General features: G+C 32.6%; 1 protein-coding gene across 9 annotated transcripts in view; it reads left to right on the top strand.

Moving 5' to 3' along the window:
* The window catches only part of GPHN (gephyrin), a 404,083-nt gene that overhangs the window by 196,767 nt on the left and 192,183 nt on the right, over window positions 1-15,133 (top strand). For 5 of the 9 annotated variants that reach the window (XM_011384195.2, XM_011384187.2, XM_023526948.1 and 2 more), the window contains 2 exons: window positions 2,300-2,572; window positions 3,748-3,855. In XM_011384195.2, the coding sequence (XP_011382497.1) occupies window positions 2,300-2,572; window positions 3,748-3,855 (381 nt within the window). The remainder of the gene's footprint in view (window positions 1-2,299; window positions 2,573-3,747; window positions 3,856-15,133) is intronic. The other 4 variants (XM_011384213.2, XM_011384203.2, XM_023526958.1 and 1 more) reach the window with 1 other exon arrangement.

Raw genomic sequence — 15,133 nt, 5'->3', positions numbered from 1 at the left:
TCTAATTTTCATCCAAACTTTCACATTAATCCCATCAACTACTGCATTTCTATATCCTCCGCATCTAATAGTACCCTCCCCGCCCCTCACATTAGGACTTCAGCAGGTTTGAGAATCAGAGTACATGGGACTCCCATGTCAAGAAGTTCCCCAAAAATCTCTTCTCCATCCTCTGACCATTTTACCCATTTATGTGCAAATGGCCTTGAATTTTCAGGCCTGAGTTGGGCCAAGGGATCCAGACACTTTTGTCAGGCCTTATCTTGATTAGCTTATGGGACCATCACTTAAGATGATTCAAGGTGAGATTTCTTATAGTCATCATTGCCGTGTAGCTTTTTAAATTTTTTCAAACTAGGGCAAGTAGAAATTTGTTTAGGACCCTTCAGAGGAGATTCATTTAGGACCCAAAGCCCTCGTAATAAACCGTTGGTAGACTGCCCATTGGCCAAAGCCACCAGCAAAGACACTCCTAGCAAGTACTTCCATCTATGTACTCCATCCACAACAGTGCTACATTAAGACCTTTGTTTTGCCCCAATCAATACTCTATTTATTCATTTCTTAATAATCATTTAAATATTTTCACTCTGCTGGTACAAGACCCTTGAGTCTCTCCTTTCTCTTTCACTATTTTCTTTTGAATGGTCTAACTTTATTTATTACTATTTATTACTTCAACATAACTTTTTTCCTTTGGAACCATTTTTTATGCATCCAGTGATATAACTCCTTAGGAATTGGATCTTTCATTTTGAAATTTCATTGCTAAATTTTAACTTAAATAACTAATTTTAGCACAGCTGCATTTCCATACTGTGGGTGATCCTGTGTTTATTAAGGCTCTGAAACTTCATTATTCTTCACCCTCTCTTCCTTCCTTCGCCCAGATCACATGTTTCATGCATCAGGGTCTTTCCAGCTAATCCCACTTCTAACACCACTGTAGAGAGTTTTGGCTAACTGCAAAAGTTAGTCAGATACAAAGTTGGAGTACTCCACAATCCTACCCTCACTTCTGACATCAGTTGCAATTGAGGGGATTTCTAAAACCACCACCAGTTTTGATAATTCACTAGGAGGACTCCCAGAACTCACTGAAAGCTGATATACTCATGATTAGGGTATATTATAGGGAAAGAACACAGATTGAAATCAACCAAGGGAAGAACCAGATTCGGCAGAGTCTAAGAGAGGTACTAAATGAGGAACTTCTGGTCATCTTCCCCCATGGAGTTATGGACAGCATTACCTCCTCTTGGCCATAATATGAGACAATACACACAGAGTGCTACTGACTAAGTACCCTCACCTTTGCCTTTGGTGTACAGAGTTTTTATTGGGACTCAATCTCATATTGCTTCAGAAGACTAGCCCTTTTTAGAGTAGAGACTGTCTCTAGTTTCTTCGAGAGGCAAAACTAATAACACGTTTCCCCAGGCCCTCATAATAAACCACATTCTTAGACTGTCCAGTGACCAAAGCCTCCAGGCAAAGAGAGACACTCCTATCAGGCATGACATTCTAAGGAACTAGAAATCACCTCCCAAAAACTGAGAGTAAAGGCCAGACCTCTTTGGTCAAAGTTAAATTCTTTACAATCTTCATCAGTAAAGTCATCGAGACAAACAAAGGTCAAAAGATTCAGCACCCTTTCAGGTATTCCAGTAACCCTTCGTAAATTTTAATTTTAAATCCACCTTACATTTTAAGGTAAGTTACTTTAAATGTAAAAGAGGGAGACCTCTGCCCAAACACATTCCCCAGACATAACTGGCCCTATGTTCCAATATTAAAGTTCTTACCTATTCTCTTTTGTGATACATTATTGGCAATAGTGGGCACCTGATCAGGACAAATTTAAATCTATTTTTACATATTGTACAACATTGCCTAGGTCTACTTTATGATGGTGGTCAGAACTTTAGCTCTCTGAATAAAATAGTTCAGTCCTCAATTGGTTTGTTCTAGTGCTCTGCTCTAACTAGAAAGTTGAAAATTGTTTCCTTACTTGCCCATAGTGTATCTTTAAACCCCAAATTTGTATAGAAATTTTATTTTTTTAAAAATGTGCTGTGTCCGCATATAGTACTGTAGTTCTTCATTTTGTGGAGAATACTATAATATATGACACGCTTACTTCATATTTTATATTACAAAAATGACGGTTTAAATATGATTCATTCTTAAGACTGATGGAAAGAAATACAGATCTAAAGTCACAGATAAACTTTATTGCTTCTATTTTATATGCCTCTAAAAGTGCTTCATGTTTATTTTTTCTTCCTCTTGCATACAGGAATGCTTTCAGTTCATACTGCCAGCTCTACCTCATGCCATTGACCTTTTACGTGATGCCATTGTAAAAGTAAAGGAAGTGCATGATGAACTTGAAGATTTACCTTCCCCGCCACCTCCTCTTTCCCCTCCTCCCACAACTAGCCCCCATAAACAGACGGAAGACAAAGGGGTTCAATGTGAGGAAGAGGAAGAAGAGAAGAAAGACAGTGGGGTTGCTTCAACAGAAGACAGTTCTTCATCACATATAACTGCAGCAGCCATTGCTGCCAAGGTAAGCCTGCTAAGAGACACCCAAAGAGCTAAAGGACCCACAGGTAAATACTTATGACACTCCATAATTGTAGAGTCCTTGAAGGCACTGGACTTTATTCTGAGTTCTGAGGCATTAAAGATACTGCTGTTACCTTTTGAAGTAATAGCTACAATGATAAACAGTGTGACATTTAAGAACTCCTTGGAGATGTCATTTTTGTTGTCATACTAAATATACAATGTTCATATATTCAGAACGTCAAATATTCACAGATTCTTAAGGGACTAGTAAACTGAAGGTAAGAGACCTTAGATGATTCAAGAAATTAATTGAAAAGATTAATGAAGATTTTTTAATACAAGGCTTTTCAGCCATTAACTAGGAACTTACTTCATTATAACTTGACATGAATTACCCTGGTGGTATAGAGAGAAAGTAGATACAATGTATTTGCATTTTTAATTTAATAAAGTAACATTGTTAGCATAGTGCCAAAGTATTAAAAATTCTTTTTGGGAAATTCTGGGAGTAAATGGTGTACCATGAGGTATACTTGAGTAAATTTAATCATCTTAAATTCATAGAATATAATTTACATTATTATCTATATCTAGTATAATTCACCCAGTATGCTTTAAAATCTTCAGAAAATAAACATGTCACTTCTGGGAATAACGATTGTTCATTGACTGAGAGCATAAAGATTAAAAATCTAATTGCTATATGAAATAAGCTGTGAGCATAGCATGAGGTTTTTTGACAACATAGATTAGAAAGGATCATAGAGACTTTTGAAGTGTCTGTTCAGACAACCAGTAAGTAGTTCTTTCACTGAAGACCAGGTGATTCTGTCTCCAGATATGTTTAATGATCCATTAAATTCTTACTTAAGACTAGTAAATATTTAAGTTGTGTGTGAGGTTTGTTTTGTTTTGTTTTTATGGAACTGATTGGTGAAATAGGTACATTTAAAGATCATTATATGTTCTTTCTCTTTTACTCTTAATTAAAAGAGTAAAAAGTATCATCAATTTCAATGTTAAGAAAAAAAACTTCTAGCATTTGAAATCTAAGCTGATCTGACATTTCATTGTTCCATTTGTTTTCACCCTTTTTCCTTTCTAGTCATTTTGCTTGTATAGTTTCATGTTTTCCTGTCACTATATTCATAGTTGTTATGTGTTGTGCATTAGAAGCATCCATTCTACACCAGTCCTGCTGTTATCATGGCACACGGTGAGCAGCCCATCCCTGGTCTCATCAATTATTCCCATCATGCAACAGGCAGTGCAGATGAACGGGTAAGACAAAGAGGCTTTTGCATTAATGATTCTGCAAGCATACAGCGTACCTCCTATCCTTGGAGATAGGCTATAATATATTATGAAAGATGTGTTTTATTCTGAAGGATCTTTGGCAGTGGTTTTTTGTGAAAATGTAGGTGCCACTGAATATATTCCCTCAAGGAATTTAATTTAATAGAGATTCTCTTGTACCTAAAGTAGTATCATTAAAATTCTGTAGTATGTGGCAACGAGCTTTCATCACATGACTTCCAAAATATTCATTGCTCAGGAGTTATTTTTTTCTTTAGCAGTTTCATCACATACCTTTAAATAATGTGGCTTAATTAAAGTAATTCCTTTAAGAGGCTCACTTTAAGTCTTAAAATCTAAACAGATTTGTCAAGCTAACCTTGTTTTTTTTTGCTCATGATTTTACATCTTATTTTCTTTTCCTTCACTATGTTCTCATTACAACAATTTAGAGAAGTGAGTCTTAATACAAATTCTGAGATTACTAATCTTCATATAGAAACTTGTAATGATACATGTCACTTCTTTTAGTCCCTGACTGAACAATATTTTGTAAAAAGTGCCAGGCTAGAAAAGATTAAACTGATAAGTATAACTGACTAAGCAGTGATAATTTAGACCATGGCAGCCAAAAGAAAAAAAATCAATTTCAATCCCTAAAATAGATATAAAACAAGAGGACAAAGGAAGTAATAATGTAAAATTTGGCTTTAAATACTTAGGAAGAACAAGTACCAAGAATTTGGTGGAGGGGATGTATGGATGGGTGAGGTACTAGTATCAATAGATTCTTGGGAGATAGGCTGTCAAATGAAGACTTTAACCCTTATATTTAATAAACCATGCCTAGTTGGAAATAAATTTGGGTTAGTGAAAGGCCAAATAGAAAATTTAAATATTGGTAAAATTATTAATGAATTTTAGTTGACAATTATGTAGCTTTATTATAAATTATAAACATTTCCAGACGTAGCTTTATTATAAATTATAAACATTTGAAAATATATAAGACTTGAAGCAGGACTGTCTTTTGTATTCTTATCTTATAAAGCAATCTTAACAACTATAATAATCATCCTTGTTTTCAAACTAAAGTATTTGGAAATTTTATATTCATAACCAAACTTTTAAGTTTTCATATTCTGAGTTTCATATTATTACACCAAAAATTATTTTAATGACTGTTTTTTAGTTCTCTCAAAAATTTCACATAACTAGCACCATTCTAGTTGCATGGGAAGGAAATTAATTATTACATACAATAGATTCCTTATATTATTAGGGTTTCATTCTCTGGAGGAACTAGTTGAGAATGGCTATTTACATGTTCTGACTACACTCATACAGCATTACCCAGGAAATTCTCATTTATTAATTGATATTTAATAATCCTTTGTAAGTAGTAGTTATGATCTTTTTGATAGATAATTTAGTTTTGTAAGTAGACTTACATTTTTGTGCTTCCTTTGACAAATGATAATCAGAACTATACATCAAAGAGTATAATGTTTTAATTCTCAGACCTAGCATCCATAGAAAAGAATGAAAAAGAAAAAACAGGTAACAGAAAATAATGAAAAGAAAGGCCTTTAATGTTCTTAGTGCTCCTAAAGAAGGCCACTCTATGAATGCTTAGTTGGCAGTAACTTCATTAACCAGCATCATTGGTTCTGAATGTCCTGGTTTGTTATCAGGGTTTTAGATCTCTAAATGAGAACTATCATTTGCAATATCTCTATGAACTATTTGGCTGGTTTTTATAAGCTTTAAGATGAATGTAAAATTTTTAAATTAATTTTGAAAGGAAGAATCTAATTACCTCTTAAAGAAAAAAATCACAACTTTCCTCGCATTCTGAGGCATGTGAAGCAATGTGGAATAATGTAAAATTATGCAACTTAAAATCGGAAGAAGTCTCTCTAAGCCCTGACTTTACCACTTAACATCTGGGGCAAATTACTCAAGATTTAAGGTTCAGTTTCTCATAAGAGGTTACTCATTTATACCAAATAATACATATGGGAGGGAAATTATAATTTCGTAAATTTAGAGTTTAATATTTACAAAATTCTGTCCCAATACCAAACACTATGCTTGGAGTTCAGAATGCAAAAATAAATATATTGTTCCAGCCCGTAAGTTCACAATCTAACTTGGGAGTTCTTTTTATTACTTATTTACTTTCCTAACTCAGTTGTCTACTTATGATCAAGAGAGTGAAACCTGATTAATGTTCTTACTCTTCAGTAGTTAGTTACTAGTGATCTGATTACTAGTTTTTGCCAAACTGATCAAATTGCTTTTTTAGGAAATAAAGAAGCTTGAAGAATATCTCTTATAATGGATATTTGTTAGTTGCCTCTCCAGCAGCCATTTACCATTTCCTCTTTCTAACACTGTACTGCATTTACCAGTCATAATAATTAAGGGGTAGGGGAAAATTGACTAAACCACCAGGATAGCTTGGCTCAATATAATCAGTATATCCATTTCACAGAGCCACAGTTTTTAGTTCAAGGAATATATAATTAAGACCTATCGGAGCAAGGCAGTCTCATCACTTAGGTTTTATTTGAACTAATGGGGAGCACAGCCTCTCTGTTTCTTACTGGATATTAATAAGGAAATATATAACCTCAAGAATTGCTATCTTAGAACCATGAAAAGAATGCCTGCCGATAATAGAATCAACAATAAAGGAGCAATCCTGAGAAATGGAAAAGAGAGGTGTTGGGTCCTGTTCACATGGTTCAAACTGGTCATTCAAGCCCCTGTTGAACCATATTTACCTCTTGACATTTTAGTTACATAAGCCAATAAATTCCTTATTTAAAAAAATCTAATTAAAGATAGAAATGGGTAGACTGTTGCCTGCAACCAAATAACATCTTAACTAATATACCTCAATGTATACTGCACATCAAAGAGATGAAAAGTCTTCCTTATAATTACTGAAGTATGTCAAATAGGAATCCCCGAAGTTTCATATTTGAGCAAGAATCCTGATTCAAAAGGGTAGAGAGATAGGGGAATGTGACACAAAGGAGAAAAAGAAGGAAAATAAATCCTGCCCCTTTGTGCTTACTAAGTGTGAAGGTCTTTTCAAGGAGCCTGGATCAAAATTTGAAGAAATTACAGCTTGTGCTTTGCAGCCTCATGCAACTGATAGGTTCAAAATCCAAGTCATAATGACAGGCCAGGAGGAATTTGAGACAAAGAGGAAAGATACCCATGGAGATACATAATAGGAAATTTTGTCTCACTGACAGAAATTAAATCTTCTGCAGAAGTTCAGCACAATAATGATGTTCCCCAAGCTCCATTGAATACAAGAAAATCTGCTGCTTGCCCTGGAAAGAAAAAGAGTTGCTTATTTCCTTTTGGTAAAGGATATGGAGAAAACAATATGTTGAATTCAAATGGCCGATAAGGAAGAGTTTATCTTCCTGGAGCATTTATTTGGAACTTAAGAAAGAAAATGCTGAGAATTAGCAACCTGCCACTCCTGTAGATTTGCCTAGAAATAAATGACACTGTTACAGAAATCCAGAGATACTTATAAAGTTTTGATAAGAAAATTGAAGAACATTTTATATATATATCCATATTGTTTCTTTCTATCCATGAGGATTTTGGTATATTAAAATAACACTATGTTCCAGTCACTCTTCTAAACATCTTACATATATCAACACTTTACATGCATTGTCATTTTACTTATGAAAAAATTGAAACACAAACAGGTTATGGACATATAACCAACTAGTGACTGAACTGGTATTCAAGACCAGCCAATCTGGTTTCCAAATTGACATTCTTGGCTGCTATAACACCTCTCAGCACAAGAAAGAAATAGGGTAAAGTTCTGGGAGATGACCGACTAGTTATAAATTCCTCTCAAAAATGAGAATTGGGATATTCGGACCTTGGTTGGAAACACTTGAATTATAAAATGTATTGCACAACCTAAGAATTATAAACAATAGAATGTGTTTACTCTGGAAGTTTACTGATCCAAGCAACCAAGCTTTAAGTTTTAAGGACCAGTAGAGTGAGAAATATATTTAAATAAATCCATGAAACCAAATACTTTGGAGGACACAGTATGATATGTGTTAACGATTAATATTTTTAAAGGTTGAGTCATTCATAGAAATAAAATAAATCTTTGTCAAAGATTCTATTTAATTAATTAATGAAAGAACAGTAAGCTGTTAAATCCAGTTCAGAGAAAAATTCAAAGGACACATATTAACATTCATGAAGGCTAGGATGAATTTATAAATAGATACAAAATGTGATAATATACACAGGACAATAATCAATTATTTCTCTTTAGGATAAAATTAATTTGCATTCTATAGACAAGAATAATTTACATTAGTATCCATTTCCTATGGCTTGCAGAGTTGTAAAATAGTTAAACACAATGAAAAGTGCAGATTATCTAGGATATTTAATAATCTTTCTTTCCCATTTTCCTGACTACTCTCGCCGACTCCCTTCCCCACCCCATAATCATAATAATCTCAAAGATGATTCTTGAACTCAAAAGAATGACTGGTTTTATTAGTTTGGGCCTGGTTATTTATATAGGCACATCAAGATATTAATTAACTATATAGCCTCAATGAGTTTCCTTTGCAAATATAGAGGCCACAAAATTAACTTCTGTCTGAAAGTTTTCATTGGAAATCTCAGATTCTACTTTTAAAAGTTTTCATTTTTGCCATCCCAAGATTAGGAAACCAAGCACTAGAAACTCTCTTCACCCTATTTCACCTGTAAGTACATATCATTTAGATGAGTTCCTCTCTTCTCCAGGTCACAAACATTTCATTACCATATATAAGTGACCTTTTTCTACCACATATAAGGCTGAGACACTCTACCCCAGCTACCAGGTCATTTTTCCTGGGAGGATTTTGTAGGCACTGGCTTCATGAGTACAGCCAATCTTTGTTCTTCAAAAGTGGAGTTCTGTCTGATTAAATGAGCACCATTTTCGAAAGTGATACTCCAGTTAAGTCCTTGGTTCCATCATCACTTTGTCCAATTATTTCCTGTTAAAAAGGAAGAAATTCTTATTAAATCTATGGAATCACTATATAGTCAAGACAAGTTATGAGACAGTAAGAGTTCCTGACGTCTGGGGGAGTCATTGAGAGTCAAATATCATTTTAAATGTTTCATTTCAGTTTTAAGAAGTCAAGATCTACTAAATTGTGTGGGTGTATGGGTTATATATAGCTTAAAAAGAAAGAAAAAGAACTTCCTCACATATCAGAAAAGAAAACATATGAAATAACATCAATAATATTACAAATAAACAGCCTGAAAAAAAAATTCTTCTGTTTATTTCATCCTATGCAATTAACTCTTATTCCACTGGATCTCAGCAGTCTGTTAAGTTCCAGCTCTAGCCTATAAAGGGTTTTAGAAATACTAACTCAGCCACTGTTATAGTCTTAAAGTTGTCTAAGCAATGTCACTTCAGAAGTCTGTACCCAAGAGTATATTCTTTTGAAGTATCAGTAGCTTGAAGTATCTGGTACAGTTCTTTGTTGAATACACAAACTGTGAACTATAGCTTGTAGCATAACTTTCGGGCAAGCATCAAAATTCATCTGTAGATGACAGAGACCTTATAGCTATGGTTATTTGCTGTAACCAATATCAGAATGGAAGAGAGTAAAATTCTTTATTGGGGATAAAAATATAACTATTTCAAGAGTTTTGAGCAGTGTTTCCCCTTAGTGTAAAGATATTATGAACAGGGAGAAGTTGACAGTTTTCCAGGGACTTAACACAAGCATACAATTTCTGAAATAGTAATATTAATAACATTTTACTTATATAAATTTGACCTAGAGAAAGCTGGCCTTCTCTTTTGATGCACCAACTTCCCATGAAATTATAACAATTATAACTTATCGAACAAACCTAATTATATCTTTCATTGTTCTTTTTCTATGCTGAAAGAACAAATTTTTGTAATTTTCTACAAGCCTGCTGGGAAAACTCAAAGATAATTTTAGTTGAAAAGATACCCTGAAATTTTTTTAAATTTGTTCTATATTTAGGATTTAGTTTTGAGTTGTCAGACGAAATTTACACACTTAATTTACAATAGGATCGTGGATGCCTGAGAAATAATTTTTGGTTGCCTCTTTAATTAAAATGACAATAAAAAATTATAAGAGCATAAAAGGTAATGCAGTTGTTAAGAATTAGCTCTTTCATAAGTGAGGAACTTTTATTCTTTGGTTTTTTTTTTTTCCTTTAAATACTCAAGCATATAATAAAGTTAACATATAGTACAGGCGATTATTCTGATTAGATACAACATCTCTGCTATCTGAGCATATTACATAGCAGATAAGGGCACAAATTAGTAAGCCAAGAACAAAAAGTCTATAAAAATTAAGTGAACTTGGTAGATATTTAATACATTTTATAACTTATTTACAGGCTCAAGTATTAAAAATCAAAGGAGATAAACTTCACTTTTCAAGTTTTAGTCTTCAGTATGTTGTTTCATATATTCTTGAATAAACTGATATTTTACTTTGCCTGCAGTTCTTTCTCATATGATCCACAAGATGAAAAGTATTTTCATAATTATATGATGATATAATTTATTTAACATGCAATGTGTTAATCATTGCTTTTTTAATGAATTAATAAGAATTTAAAATTTTTGTTTTGATTTATAATTCAGTAAATATTGATAGTTATAACTCACATGTATAAAAGCTGTAGTTCTAAATAAAAATTAAATGTCTATCATGGCCATGGACAATAGACTAGTGGTTACCAAAGGGGTGGGGGACAAGGGAGGAGGTAGATGGAGTGAAAGGAGTCAAATATATGGTGACAGAAACAAATCTAATTATAGGTGAAGAACACACAATGCCATACATATATGCTTTACTGTTGAATTGTATACCTGAAACTTACTAGACTTTGTTAACCAATGTCACCATAACAAAAAAGTAAATAAAAAATAAAAGAAATAAATAAATAAAGCACACTGCCTAATCCATGCTCAAAAAAAAATTAAATGTGTAAAGGGTCCACAGACCAAAAGTTGGGGAATTACTGCTTTAGGACAAAACTTTTTTTCCCTTAATAAAAAGCAAAAGCACATGATCAATTGTATTTCTCTATTACTATTGCTATAGTCTCAGTGACTCATATTAATTATAACTTTTAATGAAAGTCACTTATATTTCACAGAGAAAACCTGGTGGGTAGGTAATTAAGAACTATCTGACATACATGTGTTTTAGCAGACAACAAAGCTCAAGAACATACATAATTTTCTACATACAACCCTTTGACTGCTTGTTAAAGTAGCAAAAAAGACCATGTTCACAAACATGACACAAAACTCTAGCATCTATATAGCAAATAAAAATAAGAAGGAAAAGTATATTCACTGAAAATTATGATAATTAATCAATGCAACAAAAGAAAAAGGAGGCTAATGGAACTTCATCAAAATTAACAACTTGTATATCAAAGAACACTGTCAAGAGAGTGAAAACGCAACCGACAAAGTAGAAGAAAATATTTGTAAATCATGTGTCTGGTAAAGGATTGCTATCTAGAATATTTAAAGAACTCCTGCAACTCAGTAACAAAACAAAACAAAGAACCCAATTCAAAAATGGGTAAAGAATTTGAATATATATTTCTCAAAAGAAGATATACAAATAGTAGTTTGCACACTAAAAGATATTCAACATCACCAGTTATTAGGGAACTGCGAACCAAAACCACAATGAAATACCATTTTACATCCATTAGCACGGTTATTATTAAACACACACACACACACACACACACATACACACACACACACACACACAAATAAATGTTAGCAAAGGATGTGAAGAAATTGGAACCCTTGTACATTGCTGAAGGAAATGTAAAATGGTGCAGCCACTGTGAAAAACACTTTTGTGTTTCCTCTAAAAGTTAAATATGTGACACAGCAATTCCACTTCTAGGTATATACCCAAAATGAATTGAAAGACTCATGCACCATGTGCATAGCAACATTATTCACCAAGGCCCAGAAGTGGAAACAACCCAAATGTCCAATGATGAATAAACAAAATGTGATATATATACACAATGGAATATTCAGTCATGAGAAGAAATTAAGTTTTGTTAAATGCTATAACATGGATGAACCTTGAAAACATTATGCTGAGTTAAATAAACAAGATATAAAAAGACAAATATAGGATTCCACTTACATGCCATACCTAAAATAGTGAAATTGATAGAGACAGAAAATAGGATAGAGGCTGCCAGCGGCTGGAGAAAGTGAAGGATAGTGAGTTATAGCTTAAAGTACAATGTTTCTCTTAAGGATGATGGAAAAGTTATGGAAATGTACAGTGGTGATGTTTGCATTACATTGTGAATACTTAATGCCATTGAATTATATATTTAAAAGTGGTAAAAATGGTAAATTTCATGTTATGTATATTTCACCACAATAAAAAAATAATTGTGATTAGTATATAATGTTTTTTAATTTCATGTTACTTAAAAATTATCTAGGCATCTAATGTTTATTCATTTATTGACTAAATTAGATGTCATTTCAAATTTAAGTTACCTAAAGATCATGGAAATTATCTTCAAACTGACATGCTAAAAACAGACATCGTTGAAATAAAATTTGTCAGAATGTTTCGATTTAGTCGAACATAAATATATTTTTTATAATTCTAAGTATTCTGTAGGAGTAATGTTAGCTTGTTCAATCAGCAAACTTGTGTATGTTTAGAGACAGCAACACAAGAAAAACAAAGTATAATTGTATTATTTTTAACATTGATAACTTTTAAATAACTTTTAAACCAAATTATTAAGCTAGCCTCTTTCGAACTTGGATTCTTAAAATATTTACGAGTTAGTTTTTATTAGATTTTTTTAAATCTGGCATGTTTGAAATATTATTATAAATTCAGTTTTCTTATTTGGGGGAATTTGAGATATAATTAACTTATTTAGGCATTTATTTATCTCTAGAAGCCAGTCAGAACAAACCTCCTTTAGTTTAATAGACAATATAGGTCAATTAATAATTTCCATATAATGGGAAACATTTCACATTCACATAGTAGGTAAAGGCCTTTCTAAATTGCAGCCACACGGACACAGAGAACTTATGGTTTCAATTCTACAACTTTAGCCACAGTTCCAGAATAAACACAGAAACAAAAATTTTTCCCCACCGAAAAAAAAATCAAAGATCTGTTCTCCTTCCCAGAGGATACCAAATTCTTAATGTTTTTGAGCTCAAATTGAAGAAATAGACAAATGAAAAGGACTGTAAACAGGTTTTTCTTTCATCTTTCACCTAATAGAGAATAAAAATCTGTAATGTATTTACAGAGATCACCAAATGATCGGACCATAAAACCAAAGCCCCAAGCATTGCTGCCACCAATGAGCAATAATTTCTTGTCAATACACTAACTAGAAACAAAGATAAAACACAAATCAATATAATGTTTTTTTTTGTTTTTTTTTTTTACAACCTAGAGAAACACAGTCATTTAAGTAGAATTATGTTGGCATTTGGGATTCACCTCTGATTGACAAGAAAAGATACGTGGCTTAAGCAATTGCTTTAAATGTGCTCTCTTCCAGCAGCATATTTTATTGGTTCTAATAGATGAATCCACTGGGCATCCTAGTGAATGATCTCTAAAACTGTTAAACATTTTTAAAGGTAAAATTCTGTTACAAATGCGAAATAAATACATATCAAAGTTGTTAATTCTTTCATTAATTAATGAGGGAACCAGAAAGATATTACAACTGGTTCACAGGAATATTCAAAGAAAGCAAATATATAGACATTAAGAATGCTGAAATGAATTTACAAATAGGTATAGTACTTGGTTACTTTCGACAAAACAGTTCACTGCAGTTCCATGGTATAGAAGAATAATTTAGAAAAAAAACCATTTACATTACTATCAGTTTTTACAATTTAGCTTTATAAAGTAGCTGAAATATTGTGAACAGTACAAATAATCCAGACTGGTCTACTACTCAGGGCACCTGGTGACATTTTGTGTCCTTTTCAGTTCTTTCACAATTTTTCCTGACACAAAAGAATTGCAATGATGCATGGATGTTTATAAAAAAAATTAACTTTTTTGTTCAAGATGTCCATTTGCCTAATGTGCATTTTTATTGTTTATCCTTTTTTGTTTGTTTCTACTTATATGGATGCCACATAGCAGGATTTTTTAGAAGGCTGTATGACCTTTAATAATAAATAAATGTTTGATTTTTCTCAAAATTCAAATTAAAAAAGCCAAGAAGTTTTTATATCACTACTGTAATTGTTAATAAAGGAATTGACTTGTTAAGATGCCAATTGTTTTTTCCTAGCATTGACCTTTGAGTAATATTGTGGAGTAATTATATATGTATGTGTGATGAATTATTAATAATTACTGTTTGGGCTATTATATGTTCTCATAAGTTTTTCACAAAGCTTACTGTTATTTTATCAATAAAATGGGAAGCTATGTTAAAATAAACTACATAGACCTTTTTCAAATCTGGGAGGCAATATGCATTATATTTTACATAAAAACGTGAGCTTTGGCATCTGATAGTTTTAGTTGTTAATTATTAGCTCTGACATTGGGTGAATTGCTTCTCCTTTGTAAGCCCAAGCCTTTTCTAAAATAGGAATAATAATGGTATTAACTAACGCCTTTGTTACTTCATGAGTAAGGTATGAATATTAGAATAAGAATATGGATATAAAAGCACTTAACACAGTATCTGGATAAAAGTAAACATTTAATATTTGGGGATTGATAACTTCACTGATACTAACTCAACCTTCAGATGTTACTAATACAATTCTCCCTTCAACCTCTTCTTTCCTTTTCCCAACTGAACAATCTTTTCTTTTTCCTTCTTATTCACCTCTTAACCATCTTTTGAGACCTAGCTCAGCAAGTGCTTACATTTTTATAAATAATGGCTTCTTATGAGAATGTGATCAATGTTGCTGCCTTGCTCCAAAGGCACATACACACAAATGTTCTTAACCCTACTCTGCCTGGCTAACTTCTATTAGATGTTCTTTCTGTCTAATATAAATATCTCTTTCTCACAGAAAGACTTTTCTGATCTGCCAACCCAAATTATTCCTGCAGTTATTGTCTCATAGCACCTTGTTTTTTTCCATTAGAGCACTTATCACAAATTA

This window comes from Pteropus vampyrus, unplaced genomic scaffold (assembly GCF_000151845.1).
Source record: "Pteropus vampyrus isolate Shadow unplaced genomic scaffold, Pvam_2.0 Scaffold15, whole genome shotgun sequence".
NCBI classification, from domain to species: Eukaryota; Metazoa; Chordata; class Mammalia; order Chiroptera; family Pteropodidae; genus Pteropus; species Pteropus vampyrus.
Note: the sequence above shows the minus strand (reverse complement) of the source record. Positions and strands in the feature narration are given on the sequence as shown.